A 23226-nucleotide genomic window follows, 5' to 3' on the forward strand; every position below is an offset into this window, starting at 1 on the left:
CCCTCAAGCTGGTCCTCACCCCCTCAAGCAGGATCAGGCCCTCGTGATTCACAGGAGCCACGTGGCTTAGTAAAGCCCTAAGTCTATTCTCCTCCAAACCAACACAGTTCTTATAAAGAATCACTGGATTAACGTGATGAGCATCCCCTGCTAATTAACGACCTGCGCAGCCAAAACTGCAGGTGATGTGTGTGCAGGGAAAGCATCCATACTTGCTTCCCATCACAGAGAAAATTGGGAATTGGCTTTTTCCTGAGGCAGAACTTGCTCAGTCTGTGCTTTTCCTTGGGTGTCTCCTAAAATACAGCAAGCAAAGCCCCGACTCCTCTCCTCTGCTGCAAATTCCTCTCTCCATCTGCGGGCCCGGCAGGTAGCTGGAGCTCACAGCCACCGAAATCTTTGACTGGTGATCACGGTGCAAAATCAAATCACTGTCTCCCTCCTTGCTCCATCTCTCCGAAACCTCACAGCATCGCTTCTCCTGTCCCCCCCCCCAAAAAAAAAGAAAAAAAAAATGCCTGGGATGAACAAGCTTTGCAGCAGAATGGTTCAGGCAGCGACAAAACCCACCAGGGAAGGGGAAATGATCCACCCAGACAGACGCCGGAGCCAGGAGGCTTCTCACTGTCAACACAAGAGGCTGTTTCTGTCTCAGGCTCGCATTTCCATTCAGGAGGAAGAAGAAGGCAAGTTGTGCCTCCGTGCAACACAATGTGGCTTGGCTCCTAACTTCCGCGGGCTCGGCAGAGCCGTAAAGTGAAGTTTTAGGCTCAGAGTAGCTTTCTCACTGCAGCACGCACAGGTGGATGCATGTGCAAGGGGGTACCCGGACCCCCAGCACCTGACAACGGCCCTTGCTTCCTCCCACACTCCGCAGAAGGGCCCTTTGCAGGCCCACGGCTTGTCCCAGCTGGTTCTCCAAAGCCTGGCTGCTGCGGTTGCCATCAGTAGGCTGCTGTTGGGGGATTGCCAGCATCCCCGCTCCTCTTCCCGGGGCTGGAGGTCTGTCCCCCTCTTTTACTGCTGCGGGGAGTTACTCGCTCCCAGGGCAAAATACGGGGCCTGATTCTGTGCTGCCCATAGGACAGAAGCCCATGAAATTGTCCACAGGACAGATGCCATGTCCCTGCAGTCTCTCCAAACCCCACCCGGAGTGAATGGGGTGGCCTCGCTTCCTCCGGAGCGTACATTCATCTCATCTAGTGCATTAGAGGAATTCTACTGGGTCAAATCCAGCGGCCCCTTACCCTGGTGTAAATCCAGAATAGCTCCATGAGTGTAACTGGACCCACTCTGCATTTCCACCAGTGTCAGGGACCGGGAGTTGGCCCATCAACAGCAGCTACGGAGAGCCCAGAGATGGCCTCTCCTCCCCTGCACGCTGGTGTGTAAATCCACAAAATTGATTTGTGTTGTGCAATTATTTCTGATTTACACCAGCGTGGGGGACAGAATCAGTCTTCCTGAGCTGGCCTGACCGTTGCATGATTCCAGTTCCTACTGGTCTGACTCCAGCGGGGAGCGAGAGCAGCCAATTGTGAAGAAGCACACGGCGGGGCTCAGGCCTCCTGATTTCAGGCATTGCAATAAATCCTTTGAATACATTCTGCGTCAGTGGCGGTTTGGTTTCCCTGCTCCCCCCACCCTCCCCAAAACCCTCAACAAATTGGCACTTGAAGGATGACAGCCTGCACGTTCGGTTGTGGCCATCACCACCACCACGGCTCCATCCCTACAACAATCCCAGAGGTGGATCTCGCTATTGGCGTCGTCTTCTGCTGGTGACTATGTTCAAAATCTGCATTAACTCCTCTGGTCCTCAAGGAGTCACTTGGGGTTTACTCTTGGGTACAAGATACCAGAAAGCCAAATTACGGCCCCAAATCCATATGAGAGCAGGATCCGGTGCAGTGCTGGGGGGATTTGCCCCACCTCACTTTAAGCACCCCAAAGTGGAGCAGTTGAAGAGGCAGCCAGCCAGCCATCTCCAGAGGGAACTGCCCCACTCTGAGGCTGCAGTCTCATGAAGCCATCAGCTCAGCACGGCTGCCAGGCGAAGCTGTCCTGCCCACTGGTTTCTGCTTTGGGTCCTCCTCCGCACCAGCACAAGGCTTTGGGCAGCATTGGGTTTGCTGGCTGAAAGTGTTGGGAAAAATAGAGAAGAGAAGAGGAATAAGAATAAGAATAAGAATAAGAATAAGAATAAGAATAAGAATAAGAATAAGAATAGGATAGAGGAAGGATAGAAAGGATAAGAGGAAGAAGAAGAAGAAGAAGAAGAAGAAGAAGAAGAAGAAGAGGAAGAAGAAGAAGAAGAAGAGGAAGAGGAAGAGGAAGAGGAGAGAAGAGAAGAGAAGAGAAGAGAAGAGAAGAGAAGAGAAGAGAAGAGAAGAGAAGAGAAGAGAAGAGAAGAGAAGAGAAGAGAAGAGAAGAGAAGAGAAGAGAAGAGAAGAGAAGAGAAGAGAAGAGAAGAGAAGAGAAGAGAAGAGAAGAGAAGAGAAGAGAAGAGAAGAGAAGAGAAGAGAAGAGAAGAGAAGAGAAGAGAAGAGAAGAGAAGAGAAGAGAAGAGAAGAGAGAAGAGAAGAGTTCCAGTTGGTAGGGACCTACAATGATCATCTAGTCCAACTGCCTGACCACTTCGGGGCTGATCAAAAGTTAAAGCATATTCTGTCCTTAGACAACTAGCTTAGCAAAGCGTGGCTTAGCCAGTTAGCTTAGATTAACAACCTTATTTTTAGAGGGTCTATGTTAGGTGGGACAAAGCCCATCCTTCATGTCTGCACAAAGGAAAAGAGCAGATCGATCGTATTTTTGCTAGAAGATCCCTTCCAACCCAAGGTATGGGTGTGTTGGCTTTCCAGTATCTTGAACCCTGGGTGAAAGCCCTCACAGATATGCCTGGCTGTAGGCTCCCGTGACACAGAGTCTTGCAAGATGCCACCAGGACCGTCTGCAGAAGGAGGAGGGAGGGATGGAGGGCGCACAGGCTATGCCCTTCGCTGCTCTAACGGAGCGTTGCACGTCGAACCATGAACGGCTGCTTTTGCACATGATCCCTGGGGCAGGATTGGCATGAAATCAATACAGGACACTTAGCAAACACCCTATCAAGCGCTTCACGTTCATGCACCCGTTGATCTCTACGGAATTATTTTTGTGCAGCATCAGTGTGGAGGTTTAATTCACATCGAAAACAAAATTTGCTCGGTGAAGCCTACTTTCATGTAGTTAGGTTATAACCACGTAAACACGCTGTTAAACATCCCTCCATGCAGTGCTATTAAGTTCTGAGATTCTTCTTTAGCTAGTTCTCTAAAGTGTTTGAATATGATTCTTTTGTTGCTGCTCCTGTTGCTAATTTAAAACTTTTAATATTAATCTTTTTGACTGGTGTGAGGTGTCAGTTCTTTGCAGGTGTTAATTTGCTCCCAGTTCGCCGGGAGCAGTAATATGTTACTATCGCTGAGCTCTATTATTTGTTTTCTCTTGTTGTTTTCTTTTTCCAAGTCGGGATCTCAAGTTTCCCCCTTTCCCTCCCCAAATCTTCTGGGCTGAGATGGTCCGCTTCCACTTACAATCCTTTATTGTAGACTACAGTCTTACTGGTAGTGGCCATTGCGATTTCTGGCTCCAGCCGAGATGTCTCAATCTGTGAAATCAAAGAGGAGGCAAGATCAGAATCGGTATCACGTTGTTGTGTTGCAGCAGGAGCTCGGTAGATCAATAAATTAATGTGGAGAAGTAGAATTTGCAAATAATACTATGGCAATCATGCCTTTTCTGTGTCATTTTAACCTGCTTTACTCTGCTCAAGTCTCAAAACAACCCTGTTTGGATTGACTTGTATTACATGAAATGATGCGCGCTCGCTGCCTTGTGATATTCCATGAATTACAGTGTCTCTGAGAATCAAACGGATTCCACCCATAATTTTCCAGGAGACATCCCTTTCTTTTCCCACAGCCAAGGTCCCCCCGCCTGGTGCTAGAAGGAATCCAGCCCCCCGAGCTGTGGTTTTTCACCCACAGGGACACGGCAAAGCTGAGGGCTGCCTGGTGACACGAGGGGACAGCACACACCCAGGGCTCTATGTCCTCCACCCGGGATGGATCACTGCTAAAACCTACCTACCCCTTCCTCTGCCTCCATAAAATCTCCCGCCCTTTCCCCATTTCTCCCTTTTGCTGGCCTCGCATGAAGCTTCCCCTCGCTCTGCAATCACCCCGAACCTTTGCGTCCCTGGGAGGGATCCGTGGTGCTCCCAGTTCCCACGATGAGCAAAGATCCCGCTCCCAACTGGGACAGGGCACCTTGCAAGACCAGACTTTTAGAAATCCTATACATTGAATTGATGCTGTTGCTGACACAATGCTAGGAACCCACGTTAAAATCGAAATGCTTTTGAAAATGTTTAACCTAGTTAGACAAATTAGCAAAAATTTGTGCAAAACAATTTAGGTATTTAAAATATTCAATGTTTTTAAAAACTGGAAAAACTGTTCTTAGCTTTCAGCTGCAAAAACCCAACAAAATATAACATCAAAGCAATCTTAACATGAGGTGCAACATAACCCTTCAGCAAAGCTGTTAAACAGCTACTGAAGCATCATGGGAAATAGCACTTCATTTATTCAAATGCACATATGTCAGGTTTTTGCACCATATGTCATTCCAAGCTATTTACAGTAATAATTAAATCTTAATCAACGTTTAACCTCTGTAAAATGTTTGAAGGGATCTAATCACCCTTCAGACTGCACTAATGAAGGAGAAATATATAAACATAAAAAGAAAATGATGCATAGATAGCACACCAGAAAGAACAGTAATTGCAAAATTGTATTTCTTTTAAATATAATCAGCAAATTATGTAAAGTAAGCCAACGAGTATTTTAAGTGAAGACATCTTGGGTGTCAGAGGTGTGATCAGCTAATTTTGTACTGCTATCCATAACAGATGTAGCATATTTTCTTTTAGTGCCATTATTAGCAACTTCACCATTTCTTTCTGTGCTGAAACACAAAGTGAAGCATTGTGCCGGGAAGAGTACCCAGCAAAGGTGCAGGAGAGGCGATTCTCACGTACACCGGCACTGACGGGATCCATTTTGAGGGAGGATTAACTCCGATCTGCCTGGCTCTGACGCAGCTTTTCTTCCTATTGTTTTCTTATTTTTCTTCCTGAGACAGAAAGAAAAGATCTGAGGCATTGGGGCTGGGTGGTTTCACCCACTGGTATGAAGATATCAAGGTGGGAAGTGCTTTAAAATGACCCGGGATTGGAGGGGCCAACCCTGACCGTCCATGCTGGTGTCGGCAGGGCAGCTTGGACAGGGCAAAGCCCAACCTACTACTGGGGAGTCTCCACTGAAAGCTAACGGAGTGCCACCACAGTCCCCTCCTCTCCCGTGGGGGCTGGAGAGGTGGGAGCTCTGAGGAAAGTCACATCTGCCTTGGCGGACCCCAAATTAGTGGTCTGAAAGCAAGACCTAAGGGGAAACGTTGAGGACTTGGATGCGCTGAGTCTAGAAGAGAGAAGTTCAAGGGCAGCATGGTGGTATTTGGGCGTGCAAGAGGCTACGGCACAGAGGAAAGGAGTAATGTTTTGTTCACGCTCTCTTGGGACACAATTCAAAAAGCATTGAGTAAGATCCAAGCTGAACAGCAGGAAGAGTATCCTAGTGGGAAGGAGCAAAGTATTGCAACCAAATGCTTGGGGAAGGTGTGGTGTCTCTGTGGTGGGAAGTTTTCAGCACAAATGAGATGAAACCCATCTAGAATAGTTTAAGCAGAACTGAGCTTGTCTTGGTGGAAGGAGACAGATGAAATAACTGTTTGTAGGTCCTTTCAGCTTCCTTTCTATGGGTCCAGGAGGGAAACGGCCCCCTTTCCCTGCATGGCTGAGCTCTTCGTTCATGGCAAGGCTGTACACAAGGCTGTTAGATGGGACGGTGTTAGGAGAGACAGGACGGAGGTGTGAGAGTTCAGAGACAGGTTATGGTGTCTGAGCAGAAGGACAAGGCCTAATGCAAGACGGACACATGGTCAGGGACTCCTCTGAAGGTCTTGAAAGAAGACACAATTGGTCACAGGCATTGGGTTGGAGCTGTGTTATTACTGGACTCACTTAAGCCCCTTTCTGAAGCCTGGGAAGATGTGAAATAAATTTGCTGGGGGGTGACTGGTTGAACTGGAGCAATCTCTGCAGATCCCCTTCTGGTTGACTTTAATAAAGAACATACTAAAAACTGCTTGAGATCCTCAGCTACAGGAGCCCCAAGGGGTGCGTCTGCCCCAAGGAGGCAGGTACAGGAGGGACGCGCTCCACAGCAGCACTGGCAAAGCTGTTCAGAAATGCATCAGGAGTAACTTACTCCTCTCACTGGGAAACCAAACGCAGAAGAACAGGGAAAAGCATTTGGGTAGTGGGCTACAGATTAAGATACACCCTTGTTGCGTACCAGTTGAATATTTGAATCCCGCAGGGGTTTTTGTTGGAAAGTGTCATTTCACCCATTTTGGTGTAGACTGCTAGTCTAGCTGTCCAGCAGCCCAGGCCTGCTTGGCCAACCTTCCACTGGGCACGGCATTGTGAAATGGATCTGGAGACCACAGAGATTCTTGTCAAGTTTTTCATGTCTCGGCTTCAAAGAAGACCCCCAGCAGGCTCCTTCTGGGTCATGGCCGTGCTGGGAAGCCCTCCAACAAGGAACGCCTGACACGGAGGGTGCTCTGAGGAACACGTGCAACCCTGTTGGGACTATGTTGATGGGACCTGCCCCACCCTATCTGGGGTGACTTTGTCCTTCCAAACTGAGTGCCCACCATGGGGCTGGGTTTGAATCATGTCCATCCTCTTCCTCCCAGTGAGGTGGATCTACGTGAGCTGGGGCAAAGGATGGATCCTCTTCCTGGCTCCGGGACGATAGTGCTGAGGTGCCTACCAGAAAAGTGCCTCCTGAATCCAGGAGAAGTGAGGTCCAGGAGGGACGCTACGTCACAACCACAGGGAAGCATGGTGTATAAGCACCACTCCTAGAGAGTGCTACAAGGTTTGGGGGGGGAAAAAAAAAAAAGAGGCTTTCAGGCTGATGGCTGCATGAGCATGAGTGCAACATCGACCACTCGCTATCCTGACATACCAGCATGGCAGACACTATCACGAGGCAGTGGGAGAAGGGGGAATTGCTTTGACCCGCTCTGAGGCTACTGGAAGCTTTGCTATAGATGCAGGGAGATCCTTGCTGGGGACACGGCCAAGGTGCATCTCCAACCTCATCCAGAAATATGGCCAGCACTAGCCACAGCCCGTCGCAATGCCTGGGAGCTGGTGCGGCCTGAGGACGCTCCTCTTTCCTCTTGCAGATAGCCAAGTGCATGAAGAAAAAAGGGAAAAAACCCAAGAAATGGTGTCCCCTGACCTTAATCAAGCAACTGTTTATAAACCAGCATCACCCAGGTAATGCAGGCGGGATAACAGCGCTGGCTTTTTAGCGGTGATCCTGACCCAGTGAAATCTATCCCTCGTGGGGAACAAAGCCACCGTAAAGGGAATCGCCTCTCGCGGTGCCCACCGCGTGCCAGCTCTCTTCCCCCCGTCTCTGCCTTGCAGTGGAAGCCTCTCTCCTCTCATCAGCACAGACAAGGCTAATTGGGGTGATAAAGAACTGGCTCCGAGTGCTGGCGTGGGCTGGAGGAACAAATGGTGCGGTGGTCACAGCTGGTGCTGCGGAGACGGAGAGGGAGAGGGTGTGAGGCAGGCTCCCGGCGCCCAAAGTTTCGTCAGCCCATGTTGGATGCGGGGCGGCGAGGTGGGGGGTTGTGTGTGTTTTGCATTCGCTGCTGACACGGGTGTAGCGTACATGCGCGTCCGGTGAAGCAGAAGCAGGCAGAAAGCAGATGCTTTTTGTTTGGGGTTGATACTCATTTCTATCCCAGCTCGGGAAAAGGTGTAGAAAGGAATGTGCTCCTAAGAGTGCAGGGAGAGAGATAGGTCTAGGCTCGCTGCCAGGGATCCTGTAATGATATGGAAGGCAGCTAGGGGAGACAGGAGCAGATGGATTTGGCATACAGCTCATCACTCAGCCAAAAAAAGGGAGGGGGGGGGCGAGAAGAAGGAAGAAAGCAGCCAATTTTGGTAGGGGGAGGGTCATGCGGACTGGCGGATGCTGCACCGGGAGGTGGGGGAAGGGATGATCAGGCTGGTCACCGCGTCTTCTGCTGCTGCCTTGGCAGTGCCAGCGAGGAGACTCAGTGGTGGCCCCGGTTCGGAGCCTGGGGGGGCTCTCCTGGCGCTTCCAGCAGCCCTCTGCCATCTCCTCCGGGGCCATTAGACAGCAGGGCACTGGCCCAAGGGCAGTGCCAAGCTAACCGAGCCCTAGGGAAGCTCAGTGAGGTGTAACAAGGACTATGGTTAATAAATGGCACCATGAAGCACCATGAAGGAACCACCAGCTGCTGCTTCCCTGACAGTGAGCTCTGTGCACAGCTAGATGGAGAGGTGGGCCACCTCCAGCACCTCTAAAAGACTCTGCCCTGACCTCAGCATCCTCAGTGAAAAACATAATAATTTTCCCTTGGATAGATGAGCTACTGCTCATCAGCCACGCCACAGTCACCAGGCACCTCTGCTTGTAGCCTGGTGCAACCATGGTGTGAAAGCACCTCTGTACAGGTCTACCTTCCACCTTCAACCCGCACTCACCTAACACAACTCTGCTTAGAATGCAGAATCTCATTAAATTTGGTTTAATATGCTTACTTGGGGTCAAAACCCAACTTGATTGGGTTTTTGATGGTCTTGTTCCCACGGTAAGACTGTCTAAATGTTCTTCTTTCAGGTGTTTCAGATCTTCTTTTAATTGGCAGAATGCTGATGGGGCCAAAATCACAAATCTGAACCCATGCTTAATTTTATAAGGCTTGGAAAATTGGAAAATGTATACTGAATGATTTAAAGACAGCAAGATTTTTTTTCTCCTCTGTTCAGGTAAATTCTTTCCAAAGCTTTTCCCAGACATCAGAAATTAAAGTGCTCTCCATGGATCCACTCACTAAGGAATGAGATGAGGAAATCGGTGCGTGCTAAGGAGTGTCTCTTGGAGCTACAGCCAACCGAAGGTGATCTGACAGGTGAGAGAATTCCAGAAACGCCCCATCTCACCCCAAAACCTTTTGATTAAATCACAGAAGACGTTTTTCAAAAGATATCCAGCCTCTGGTTAAGGAGTCCAAGCAACAGTGGAACTACAAGACCTCTCAGTATCCCTCTTCAAAGAGCATCAGCCATCCCCGTGGTTTGCATTTTTCTAAATTCAGACCTCCAGCTTTGCATTTATCTATTTGCTGCACTGAGGAGATCTCTCCTGTCAGAAATTTTCTTCCCATGAAGGTATTCAAAGATTATTAAATCACCTTTGCTAAAAGTTATAGACAAAACTCGTGCTGCTTCTCCGCAAGGCAGATTATTGTTTGAAATACTGATGTTAAAGCTCTTTTCTGACCTCTTCCCAGTTTTTCTAGAGTTAAAAAAACTATGTACCCTCAAACTGGACACATTGGCCGAGAGATGGTCTCATGACTAACGTACATGGCAACAAATAACTTTGTAAATAACTGATTTCTGGCCAAAAAGATTTTGCAGTTTTCTGGCCCAATCACAAAGCTGGGGGAAAATGATTTTGTGATAAAACTGAATTTTGTTAGGTTTTCCTTCAAATTAATAATAAAAATTGAACTTAAGAGTTGACTGGCACAGTTCTCTTCATTTTTTGTCTCTCTCAAGTGTTTTAGAGCCCCCTCTTTTACAGAAACATTCCGTTTCCGTAAGAAAAACATTGTACCTAGTCAAAATGTTTTTCTCAGAAAATGCTATTTGACTCCATTTCCATCTTTGAGGCTGGCCAAGGTGTTAACAAAATATAACCAGACCCTGCGAAGGCACCGCCGCCGCTCGCAGCCCAGCAGCTGGGTGTCCCTCCACTGGTCCCATCGCTGGTCACAACACATCTGTATCCAGCCCCACCCGGGATGCAAGAGCCCCGCAGCTCGGTGGGAGCCCACTCACGGGTTTGACTCCACCCACCTTCCCAAAAAAGCGCTGACTTCGGGGTCAGTGCGGGGAGGGAGGGCCGGACCCTCCGAAATGCAGGGATCAAAGAGCTGCACACCTGTGGGTGCAGAGGCACTGAGCGCTTCCCCGCTGAGGGGTTGGACCCTCCTTTCTCGCCATCCCTGCTTTGATCATCTCCTTTTGTCCGACACGCCAAGGTATGCAACTGCACCAGGACTGACATTCCCCAAGAGCCTGCAACGACCGCCACGCTGCGAGGAGCAGGGCAGATGGGCTTTTCCAACCGGGGCTGCACCAAGGAAGCAGCTTTGCCAGTGGGGCAGAGCCTGTGCACGCTGCCGGCAGCACGCAGTGAAGGCTGTGCATCCTCATGGCACGTCCACGCAACTGGGGTGTGCAACGACGCAGCCCGGGGCAGAGAAGAGACCATCAGAAGATGTTCTGGGAGGGCAGCAGCTTTGGAAGAAGACACCAAGGGCTGGGAGCTGCCGCACAAGCAAATAGATTAAACCTCCCTGATGCTCTGGACTCATCTATTTAGGGAAAAGAAGAAAATTTGTCATGTACTTCTGCATCAAGACAATCACTACCATTAGACCGTGACTTATATTTCTAATGAAGGCATGGCACAGCCTCAACCAAGCAATCAGAGCCTACAACCATGGATACAACTAAAGCCCTGATGCACTACGCCGGGAGAGCAGCTACACTCAGGGAGTAAGAGGTTCCTCCCTGATGCCCTTGGAAGTAAAGCAAAGCCAGCAGCAGATAAAGGCAGCTCAGGAATAAGCTGATAAGAGCAAGCTTAGGAGTGTATTTGATTTATACAACCCTTTCACTGCCTTGTAAGTGGATTCACGTGTCATTCAGCATATGAGTAAGGAACTACCAGGCAGTCCGGGTGTAATTCACGAAGTTTCTTGTTTAACTGCAAATCTGGAAGTATTGCCATGTGCCTAGCAAGTGGGTAACCTGTTAAATCTCTGCAACGTAGTAGCTTCGTGGGGGATTTCACATAAACGACTCTGAATTCAGAGCCCTGTTTCCAAAAAGTAAGTTTTTAGGGACATACCATTCCTCTTCAGACAGTAAACCAGGCTTACGCTGAATTACACTGAAAGAGAAATGCATTGCCTCTGACAGCACCTGTGGCCAGCACATTTACACCAAAGATGCACCTCAGTGCTGCTGCCTAACCTCTGGTTGGACATACCTACAACTAGCATTAAAAAGGAGCATTGCTTGAAATTTATTTTATCTCCATTTTGTCTCCTCGAAACAATTACAAAGAGGAAAGTTGGACTATTTGGCAGTTCTGGCTCTTGAAGGTTATCCGTTTCAGAAGATTTTTCTGGTTTTTGCCATGGATGCTTTGACCACCAGCTCCTGCAGGACAGGGTAGAAAACAGAGGTTTCTCCTCAGACCAGGCTGGGAAGGGTCTGAGTGTGGCACCACGCATACCCCGCTACGACATCTGTTAGATATAAAGTATGTCAGTGACGCTGTTAGTGCCACAAGCTATTCACACTCTATCACATCTGCCGACACCTCTGCACCGTCCCCTGAAAACGTCACTGCTTTTAGCAAAGCACGAAATGCCAAGTGTCAGCAGCACCTTGGGTGCCATCAGGTTTCTGTATTGAGACGAGCAGGAATATTCCTCATGCTCAACAGATGTTTGGATAGAGATGTGCAATTGCTTTTGAGACAGCTACAAGGCTTAAGATGTTATTGCCCTCACCATAAATGGGAACAACTGACTCTCCCCCAACTACCAGTCCCATCCTAGAAGGGGGAAAATAATCAGAGCAACCATCTCTCTAAGTAATCCAGCTGCAGCAGTGTGGATGCCAGGCTGAGACAGTGCCCAATGCTACTGCCCCAGGACACCCTGGTGCACCAGACCCACCTATAAGAGCAAAGCAAAGCTCTGCTGAGCTTAATAAACCCTGGCTGAGTTGAATAGACCCTGGCTGAGTTTGAGCAGAGCAGAGAGTTTGCAGGATATATGGGTCAGTTATGGGACAGAGACTTCCACCGCTTCATGGGTGGACACGGCAGCTTTGGGTTAACGGTTGGACTTGATGATCTTAAAGGTCTTTTCCAATCTAAATGATTCTGTGATTCTATGATTAAGGGCTGGAGTTTTTAACTTCAGCTTCAGGAGTTGCAAATTAGTGTATCGCAGCTTCTCTAAAGAAAAATAATACACCTATCAAAAAAACCCTCAACATTTTAATCAAGTGAGGAGAAGGCAAACGTGGCATTTTAGGCTACTGCCCAAGTGGAGCAGAGCACAACTGCCCACGTGGCAATGAGCTCTCCTCGCCCGGCGACACGTTTGTTTCCAGTGCTCGAGACATGACTGATGGGAACAGTGTCAGCAGGTGGGATCATAATATACAACAGCAGGCACCTAAGGCTGCAAGGTAGCTTCAACTGCTCGGCGTGTCCCTGCCTGTCCTCCAACATGGCAGTTCTACACCCACGTCTCACTCCTGTGCTCCGGCCCCCGTGTTCGTTTGCTGCCCCAAACCAGTCCACCAGTAAGATATCAGCCCTAACCTTCCAGTCCCCCATGGGAACCCTTCTGGTGTCTCCAGATGACATTGAGGACAAACAGACATGGTGAGATGAATGAAAGTCACTCCTAAGAGCTGGGTTTGGTTAGCACTGGGCTCGTGCGGTTCTCAGAGCCTCTCAAGTCTTTCAGATTTATAAAGAGATTGAAAGGTCAACTCCCCGCATGACACCGTCCCTAAGTCATTGCAAAATTGTGGGTTTGAGTCTTCTGGGAAAGAAGAGAGTTGCCCAGAGCACCAGAAACCTCAAGTATTTACAAAAAAAATCCCCAAAAAACCCAAATAAAGGTTTTGAAACCATAAGGTTTCAAATACCAAACCCAAAAAAAAGTTCTTTCTGTCTGTCTTCCAGAGAAAAGAGACATTTCCAGTTCTCTCTAGCAATCCAGGAAGGCGAAGGGCTTTCCTTCCTTTCACACAGTCACTGCTATCCAGGAGGAGCCAGCCTGTGTCCCTGGTGAGCTCAGCACCTCGTTCTGCAACGCTTCACAAGGGACCAAGGAGTAAGACATGAGTAACACAAACTTACCACCCATACAGAGAAATGTAGAAGCTCAAGCATGAGACTGAGCAAAGAATCGAAGTGAAGTTGTGATGGAGGGAAGCTGAGACCATGGCATGATGTGTCCTCCATGAAGTGAAGAACCACATAAAAGGTCTTTGCAGGAGCTAAGCTGCCTTTTCTCCTTTACTCTGGAGAAGAAGATCTGCTCATGTGTAGGAGATGAGCGCTCATGAAGTAAACTCTCAGTTTGCCACACTAAATTAATTTCTAGAGAAGCACTGGAGAGGTGGATGTCTTAGGCTGGTATCACAGTGGGCACACAAATGTTCTGCCTTCAGGCCACCCAGCCTCATGGGGTAAAGGCCCTTCTTCAGGAGAGGACTTTCTCCCCAAACATTTTGTGCACCGCATTCAATCTACAGTGCGTAGGGCAAAAGAAATTTCTTCCTGGCCTCAAGGAAGAACCCTCACATTACATGATGTAGACTTTGGGGGGGAACATTCAAGCCAACTGATGGGTGGAAAAGTCATCAACCCACCTAAAATATGATCTGGAAAAGCCTCAAAATTGCAGAGTTTAGGGTCACTGCTCCTTGCTGGAATGAAAGGCATTCACAAAAAGAGTAAGAGTCACCTCTCCTCTTTTGGAAAAAAAAAAAAAAAATCCTACTTTTGAATATGGACATTATGAATGTAGCAAGTTTCCCTTCTGATGAAAATAAGCTATTGGGTGCATTCTGGTAAGAATCCCTCCAGCAGTTCTGTTGAGGAAGAGAGCATTTTTGCTGTTTGGTGAGAACACCAAACCCTGCAATTCTCTTGCTATTAAGAAGGAAGAGCGTGATGAGTATTGCAGTTTTAGGGACGCCCTTGTTGTTTTAAAGAAACAAAGCAAGTTCGTCAGGATCCCAACCTCCACCACACTTCCTTCTCTTGAAGGACTGACGGCCTCACTAGAAACAGGCTGCTAGATCCAAATGATTTAAAAAGCAATTACAGATAATTATATATACCTGTGCTTGGGAAATGTGATTAATAAGGCATTCTCTGCAGTAAGCAAGTATGCTCACAGCAGGCAAGTCTGGACAACTGGCCGCCTTCCTTTGCTCGTACCCTGTACGTCTCACTTGGAGTAGTCTGAGCTACGGTTGCTTCAGATGAGCTAAAACTGTCACTGAGGACACAGAAAAGGACATACCCAACACTACGCAGAAAGACAGGGGTAGGCCAGGCAACAGCCGGGGAGGAGCTGGGGACAAACATGGTTGCACCAAATAAAGAGGCTGATGGCAACCAAGAAAGGGGACTGAGTTTTCAGAGTGGGCTGGCAGAAAGAGAGGAAAGGTTTTGGCTGTCAGGCCAAGAAAAAAACAGCAAAACCAAGGACCTGCAGGAGGACTGCACAGGGCAGGAGGTGATGGGGACAGCCATCTCCACAGGCTCCTGGCGAGCAGGGCAGGAATCCTTGGGGGAAGTGCTCCTCGAGGAGCTGCTCTGTTTACAGTAGGTGCTGCTGAAAGGTGTCCTGAAGAAAGACAGCAATTAACAGGCCTGGAAAAAAATGGCTTCTTTCCACAAAGTGCCTTTTAAGTATGTTTTTCGAGCCACTTTAAGGGTTAATGTTTAGCTGTTTATCCGGAGTTGTCGGATGTCAGCTCTTTCTTTTGACTCCTAATGGCTTATAGCCATCAGGAGGTGAAGACTCCTCAAAAGAGATGGTGTCAGGAATGTTTTTTTATGCCCACTAGCACCCACACACCTGCAGCAGCCTGTGCTTGCAGGATAGATAGTTTACATACTTGAACCTGTATCCCAGGGACAGAGATATAAACATGAAACCAGATCCCCTCTGACACCACTGCTGAAGCCCCTGGGCAGTACAAAGGGGTCCCTTCTCCCCACACCCACCTCGAATGACCACAAATAACAGTTCGGTTCAAGCTGTCGCTTCCCAGCAAGAACAAGCTCTGCTAGTCCAGGTTATGATTTTAGGGCCAGATCCTGTCATGTTTTCAGCCCCTTTGACTCCTGCGAACGCTGGTCGTGAAACAAAGGACCACTCTCAGGAGCAGACTTCAAAAACCAGCTCGGTCACAAATCAAAGCCTCTCGGACAGGGAACTTGAGAACAAAGACACAGGCTCCAAATCAATCAGAGCACTGCTCACTCGTGACCTTCCCCAGACGAGAGATGTCATTGAGCCTAATAATTACACTGCGAGGTGCAAACAGGCTGAGCAGTTGTAAATCTAACCACCCCAACGTTTCCTAGGGGCTTGTAAAGAGTGATGGGGGAGCTGATACCCCTGAAGACCAGATCCTTCCTCTTCCTCTTGGAAAGAAGGACATTTGCTCCCAGAAGTGACTGAGACCTCCCAATCTCAACCCATTAGGAAGCAAGTAGGCACGGGAAATGCTTTGATTTTGAGAAAGACATGGGGAAAAAAAAACATGGAAAGGGCCCAGAAATGTGCTTCGTGAAACTGGTTCCTTCTCTCCTGGTCATGTCTCAAGTAAGTGACCCCACAGCAAGAGTTGTGCCAGGACATAAATCAAAAGGGCACTGCAACGAAATAAGCTGTGAATTTGGGAAAAGGGAGGCGGCCCTGCAACGAGGCAGATGCAGCGTCTCTGAGATTCCCACCCACAGGTTTGCATCTGGAACTGCTGCTGCATCCAGCCAGATGAGGGCAGAAGGAAATTACTGTGCCACATTTTCTCTATCCTCCTGCTACAGTCCCAGAAAAATAACTTAAATGAGCATCACGCAGTAGCAGTGTGGGAGCTCTGTGGAGTAATGAGAATTTAGGGTTTTTCATGACCTGGGGGGAAAAACAAGGATGTCGCAGTCAGGTAGAATTTGGAACTGTGGGTCAGTTTGATTTTTATAAGCTCCCTGCAGAAACATCAACCACTGTATTGAAGCCCTCCCTGAAGCAGGAGGGAGCTTGTGGCTGTTGGTTCAGCATCTCAGGCTAAAGCACCACTGGCAGTGGAGGAGAGGACTACTAAGTCTGAACCTTCCCCACGTGTTCAGAAGTCCCTTCACCTGGGAGATGTGCTCGAGAAGGGGGTTTAAAGCATGTGAGTCTGCCTATGTCACAGAATCATCAAGGTTGGAAAAGACCCTGAAGATCATCTGTCCAACCATGAACCTCACCCTGACCGTTCCCAACTCCACCAGATCCCTCAGCGCTGGCTCAACCCGACTCTTCAACCCCTCCAGGGATGGGGACTCCCCCCCTGCCCTGGGCAGCCCATTCCAACACCCAACAACCCCTTCTGCAAAGAAATCCTTCCTAAGAGCCAGTCTGACCCTGCCCTGGCGCAGCTTGAGGCCATTCCCTCTTGGCCTGCCGCTGGTTCCTTGGCTCAAGAGACTCATCCCCCCTCTCTGCACCCTCCTTTCAGGCAGTTGTAGAGGGCCATGAGGTCTCCCCTCAGCCGCCTCTTCTCCACACTAAACCCCCCCAGTTCCCTCAGCCGCTCCCCATCACACCTGTGCTCCAGACCCTGTTCCGTTGCCCTTCTCTGGACACGCTCGAGTCATTCAATGGCCTTTTTGGAGTGAGGGGCCCAAAACTGAACCCACTCATCGAGGGGCGGCCTCACCAGTGCCGAGCCCAGGGGTAAGATCCCTTCCCTGGACCTGCTGGCCACACTATGGCTGATACAAGCCACGATGTCATTGGCCTTCTTGGCCACCTGGGCACACTGCTGGCTCCTGTTCAGCTAGCTGGCAATCAACACCCCCAGGTCCCTCTCTCTCTGGCCCTTGCTCTGAATATGCCTGAGATCCCCAAAAAGCTCTGCTGCCACTCTGACATGGAAGTTTATAGTATGGAGGGTGGGTCTGACCTTCCAAGCTCTAAAGCAAATACAGCGAAAGCTTCGGGCTTCTGTCTGTGTCACACTGGAGATGATGGCAGAGAGAAACTCAGGGTGGGAGCAGGAACTGGGGCAGATCTCTGCAGCCAAGAGCAAGTCAGAGAATCACAGAATCACAGACTGGTTTCGGTTGGAAGGGACCTTAAAGATCATCTAGTTCCAACCCCCCTGCCAGGGGCAGGGACACCTTCCACTGGATAGATTGCTCCTGACAGAAGAACCTGTGTAGGAGGCCTACGACAGGTTGGGAACAGTCCATGGGCATCTACAGAGCACAGGAATAACACTGACAATTACTGCAATAGTTAATGATAAGAGCTCATCACCATCCTCTGGAGACACCCTCCCAGCTCCCGTCTCTGCAAGCTTAAGCACAACCACAAACCCAGCCAAACCATCTCTGGCCACCTAAATACTTCCAGTAATGCAGAGACTCCTCCATGCTAGCAGGCTCCTGGGCAGCAGCTTTCCTGCGTGACGCAATTAGAAGGAAACTAAAAGTTGTCGAGTGAATCTGCAGCACAGGAAACAAGCTACTGAGATTTTTCAAATTTTTTTTCCTGGTTGCTTTGACAGGAAAGGTGTTCTGCAGATGCCAGGCTGCCAAGGGGGGCGAGGGGGGAGAAAAGTGGAGGTGTGAAGGGAAAGCCAAAGGGTAGGGCCAAGGGGGAAGCGGTGTGTGAAGTCTGGCTCCTTGGGAAACACACGCCGGGTTTGCAAACCCTGCCCCAGCAGCTGGTGCAGGTGAAGGAAAACCTGAGCTAGGGGCTGAGAAGGGGGGCTAAGCCGGGAACACATCGTCTTGTCTTCTGCTTGATGCTCTCAACCAGAGAGGGCTGGTGAGAGCAGGGAAGGAAGGGAGATGTAGAGAAGCAAATGGTAGAAATGCTCCTGTTTCAAACCAAGGGAGATCAAAACTTTGCCAAAAAATCAGCTGTTTAGCCCAGGGTCAGGTTCAAGTCTGCTGCTCATCCCTTAGTGAGCAGCCTCAGGCCAACTTTCCCTGTTCAGCAGATTGCAGTTACGGCACGGTCACCTTCTGGAGATGTACAGGGGAGGACTCCTGCTGCACTGCGTGACCAAGGTCCCACCTCTCTGCAGGAGCGGCTGAGCCCAGGGCTGAAATCAGGGCTGAGTCCTGGAGATGGGTCCCACGGTGCTTTGAACTGCTCTGGTGACTTCATGATGATTCCTGGTCAAGGTTGTGACTTGATTTGGAGCAGGGAAGGATTTGTCACAAAAAGAGCTGGTAAGAAACACTTCGGTCTCCAGACTTCAGGTCCTTGCCCAGGCTGACAGAAAGGGGAGGCTCCATCAGAAGCGTGGCAGGACAGATGTACCCTTCACTTTGCAACAGTCTCAGACACTTAAAGCAAAGAATAAAGAGATCTTTGTCTTTCCACTGCTCAGCTGAGACATGTTCCTCTCATGGTGCAGGAAGACATGACTCTCCTGTAACGCAAGATGAAGGCCGTGGTCCTCTGAATGTCAAAACTCAGCTCAGAGAAGCTGATAATCATAAATCAAATTACCCAAGAGAGGTCCCAGACTAAAAGTCTCACACCACAACTCCCTGAGTACTTGCAATGGGGCAGGCAGGGCTACAACTGCCTGAAAAAGCATGTCTCGGGTTCAGGGACAACCGGTATGGCACAGCTTGCATCCATACAGCCAAACTTTTCCCACAGAGAGGGAGGTTTTATTTGTTGGGAGCAGTCCCAGGGAGCGCTACCCTCCAGCATCAGCTGGGAAGCCAAAACTGATCCAAAGAGGATGCAGACAGTTAACCAGGCTGGACACCGTGGGCCAGTGACCCAGCTTGTGCTCGGACGCTGCTCGGTTTAGAGTATAGATGTAGTTTATGATTTCCTTAGGCTATTATTTCTTATAAAAGATAGGCCAGCAACTTATATTTGAGCTTTGTGCAACCACGTCCAGCCTTTGTGTGCAGTCATGGCCATTCTGCTGTTCCCCAAATGTCACCTCCTCTCCCACCACTTTACCCTTCCAGGTGCAGGACTATGCTCTGGAAGGGGTCACTCATTTGTCCCCCAACCTCTGAGAGGAACGAGTCCATCCTCATCGAAGAACACCAGACACAAACCTTGTTAAGCACTACCCTTCATCTGAAGGCCAAACCAGGGCTCAACACATTTCCAAGTACCATGGGTTTTCTCTCCAGCCCTGCTTGAACCACATCACAGAATCCCAGAATCATCAAGGTTGGAAAAGCCCTTGAAGATCCTCGAGTCCAACCATGAACCTCACACTGACCGTTCCCAACTCCACCAGATCCCTCAGCGCTGGGTCAACCCGACTCTTCAACCCCTCCAGGGATGGGGACTCCCCCCTGCCCTGGGCAGCCCATTCCAACGCCCAACAACCCCTTCTGCAAAGAAATCCTTCCTAAGAGCCAGTCTGACCCTGCCCTGGCGCAGCTTGAGGCCATTCCCTCTTGTCCTGCCGCTGGTTCCTTGGCTCAAGAGACTCATCCCCCCTCTCTGCACCCTCCTTTCAGGCAGTTGCAGAGGGCCATGAGGTCTCCCCTCAGCCTCCTCTTCTCCAGACTAAACCCCCCCAGTTCCCTCAGCCGCTCCCCATCACACCTGTGCTCCAGACCCTGCACCAGCTCCGTTGCCCTTCTCTGGACACGCTCGAGTCATTCAATGGCCTTTTTGGAGTGAGGAGCCCAAAACTGAACCCACTCATCGAGGTGTGGCCTCACCAGTGCCGAGCACAGGGGTAAGATCCCTTCCCCATCCCTGCTGGCCATGCTATTGCTGATCAGTATTCAACCACTCGGTATCATATAAATCTTGGGGGGTTCTGCTCAAGTAAAAGGTTTCATGGACATTAAAGAAGCTCACACAGATCACCTGTCCATTTTAAGTTCATGTGGAAAATAAAGATACTCTTGCCTACATCAACAGTTACTTTGCCAGAAGAGAAAGTAGATCAGTACACAGGAGAGGAACCTCAGAAGAACCTCTTAATGCTTCAGAAGTCAATGGTGGAGCATCACCTGTGTGTCAGTATGAAACCAAACCTTCAGGGCACAGCTAGAATGCTCTGCAGTCTTTGGGAGACACATACCACTGAGCTTCCAGCCTCCTGCCAGGCCTTAAAGACCTTGCACCACTTCTTTTCTAAGAGGAGCTCCTTCCCAGACCACCCTCCAGCCCAGGGGCAGACTTTGGCCAGCACCTTCAGGTTATCAGCCTCTCAGGAAACCGTTCCTCAGACCCAGAAGCAAAGAAATACCACAGAACTTCTCACTTCTCAAACATTTTTCCCCATGGCAGCTGGCAAATCCTTTCCTTTGCTTCTTATCCAAGTTGGACAAAATTACTGCAGAGAATCCCTCCGGCTCCCCTCCCCCTGTGCAATGTAATCCCAAGGGAGAAATGGTTTCATGGGGACCCCCTGCTGTCTTGCATCTGATTTCCCTCCTAAGTATGGTATAGGGAAGCGTCTCGAGGGCTATGGCTGTGACCTCCATACAGCTCTTTTGTCAAGTGCCATTTCATTAAAAAATCAGCCTTTTAACTGTGGACACATTTCAACCTCACCAAATCTGCTAATTATTGACAGTTGGTGAAGAGGAGATTTCACTTGTTCCTCCTGTTAAACTGCATCTAATTAGTAATTACTGGTTCACTGTCATCTTTACTGCAATAATCCCACTGCACATTGGCTCATTAACCTTTTGCTTTTCTAAAGCAGCCTGCCAACAAGATGAAGGCTAAAACAGATTGGAAAACAATAGCTCAGCCTTGGATTTTAGGCTGTTTATTCCCCTTGTCCTGAAGAACCAAAAGGAAGATTATTTTTAAGAAAAGGCTTTCAGCTGAAATCAGCCTAGTTCCGGAAGATGGCTTGTTTTGCCCTAACCAGCAACCCAGGCCCTTTAAACTTAACCCACGGTGAGGGCATGTGTATTATAGCTTGTGGAAGGGTTTCTCTGTCATCAGCTCTTGCTTCAGCTCCATCGCTCACCTGGGTTTATCCTCCTTTATCAGCACGACCCAGCACACTGGGCAGGGGCTGAGGCAAGTTTTGGTGGGTTTGCAGCACCCTGGAAGTTCAACAGCATCCCCTTGGATGCTGAAAAAATGAATGATCCGGATTGAGCAGGGCCCAAAGGGTGGAAAATCAGTGGAGCAACCCCATGGTTATTTCTTTTGCTGCTACACTGAATTTCATTTGCACAAGTCCCATTTTCAGTTTGGAACTGTCACAGCTGTTTCTATTGGCAGTGCATAGCTGAGTAGGAGTTGTCAGTGGGGATGCTGTAGGATAGGCGGTTAGAAAAGAGATTCCCCGGGGGGCATGGGAGGCAGTTGGAGGTTGTGGGCTAAATGCATTAACTAGATGTTTCTCCTAAACTTAACAGCAGTGATTTATTTAATGCACATTGGTGCATTTAGGTACCTGAGTTAACACTATATTGGGATGAAAAGTGTATTTCTCAGCACCTTAAGCGTGCGCAGTCGCAAGGACCCATGTCTTTACGGCTGACACTAGGGTTTTATTTTTATAAAGTGATCTTCAAAACATCTAGAAACAAGCTGTGATTCTGGAGCACTGCTGCAGACATCAAAGCGGATTCCATCTGTACAAAATCAAGGAAGGTATAAGGTCTTAGCTAGACTAAATACCGACCCAAGAGAAGATCTGGATGCATTATCCTTCCCAACACATGCAGGTTGTTCAGCTCCAGGATCTTCATTTACCCGATACTGGTGTTTCTGTATGCAACCAGAGCTGAATTCTGATTTCTCTTGTTATTTCAAAACAGGTATAACTCTGAACCAGCTACAGCTGATGTGATAAGGTGGCTGCATTTATCTAGCACGTTTATTAAATCTATTGCAAGGCTTCATTCTACTTGAAAACTAATTGTAAGTTTGAGCCCCTTTAGAAGAGTGGATCAAAGGCGGCCAGGCAAGCTCCCATGCTAAAACAAGCGCTTAATAACGCATCAGCTTCTGTGTTTGCTCTCTGACTGAAGAAAAAGGACTGTGAATGTGTGATTAAGGGCAGAATTTGGCTCATTTACAATTCCTGAAAGGGTTGCTGCTCAGACCATAATCATATTTTTGGAACAGAACACGCCTATTACATCTTGTTGTTAATAATTTACTCCCTGGGTAGTGCTCATTACAACTGCATCATCTCAGTCGTGTTATGTTCGTAGCTGCCTCACCTACTGCGGTTATGAGAAAAAGCAAACACACACATGCACACAAATACACACATGAATATGCATATAGAGAGAGGTCAGTGTTCAAACACTTAAAGTCTGTTAACTTAGTTGTCTGACAAGTTCACGGACCAGTGGTGAGTGGCCAAGAAGTCACACGTTCTGAGAAATGCTCTTTGCAAGGAAACTCAGATGTCCAAGACTGTGAAGAAATGGCTCTGGATTGTTTCAGATAAATCACCTGCTCTGCTCATTTGAGCATCCCCACAGTCACCACCGATGAGATTTTGCAGAATGGGAGGAACACCCTTTACACACGCACTCACACACGTTTATAATGAATGCAAACAAGACTGATCAGACCAGGCTGCTACGGAGAACCTGATTCCTTGGCGTCACCAGATGTGAGGTCCAGCTGTGCGTGTGGCCCTAACTCCAGTTGAACAGAGACGAAATCCCAGTAGGGAATGAGCTATACCACCAGCTGTAACGGTTTCTCTTCATTGACATGAAGCGTGGGCAGGGAGCACGTCATTCTGTTTGATCTACTAATCAGCGCTGATTCATGTTTATACTGCAGATAACATTTCATCTGCTTTTAGAAGGTCATTTTCAAGTGATGCTGTATGGTTTCACTATTGCCTGACGCCTGCAATTTGAATAGCCTTTGAAGGAAGCCAGACCTTAATTTTCCTTGTGGCCTAGAATTCATTCAGCTGTTAGCATCAACACAATTTTTCATGCTGTAATATCAGATACTATACATCATAAATTATCTGTCACCCGTAAAGCTAAAATACAAAAGGCAAAAAGACCTTGTGAGCTTCATTTTTAGCTAAAGAAACTAAGGCAATGAATAAATATTTCTGTAGAGCCCGAAGTGTTTAACACTGAATGCCTCAGATTCTGGCACCGAAACTTTAGTTCCCACTGACCTTAGTAGTCACTTGCTATTTCACAGAAGCCCGTGCTAAGC

At 48.6% G+C, this 23226-nt stretch overlaps 1 protein-coding gene across 7 annotated transcripts in view; it reads right to left on the reverse strand.

Annotated features, from left to right (window-relative positions):
• Positions 1 to 3148: 3148 nt before the first annotated feature.
• SFXN5 (sideroflexin 5) overlaps positions 3149 to 23226 on the reverse strand; it is a 106999-nt gene continuing 86921 nt past the window's right edge. For 6 of the 7 annotated variants that reach the window (XM_074865411.1, XM_074865412.1, XM_074865409.1 and 3 more), the window contains one exon: positions 3149 to 3649. In XM_074865411.1, coding sequence (XP_074721512.1) covers positions 3572 to 3649 — 78 coding nt within the window. In that variant the 3' untranslated portion in view covers positions 3149 to 3571. Of the gene's footprint in view, positions 3650 to 11332; positions 11459 to 23226 lie in introns of those variants that run through there. The other variant, XM_074865410.1, reaches the window with a different exon arrangement.

The sequence above is a fragment of the Strix uralensis genome, chromosome 4 (genome assembly GCF_047716275.1).
Source record: "Strix uralensis isolate ZFMK-TIS-50842 chromosome 4, bStrUra1, whole genome shotgun sequence".
Lineage (NCBI taxonomy): Eukaryota > Metazoa > Chordata > Aves > Strigiformes > Strigidae > Strix > Strix uralensis.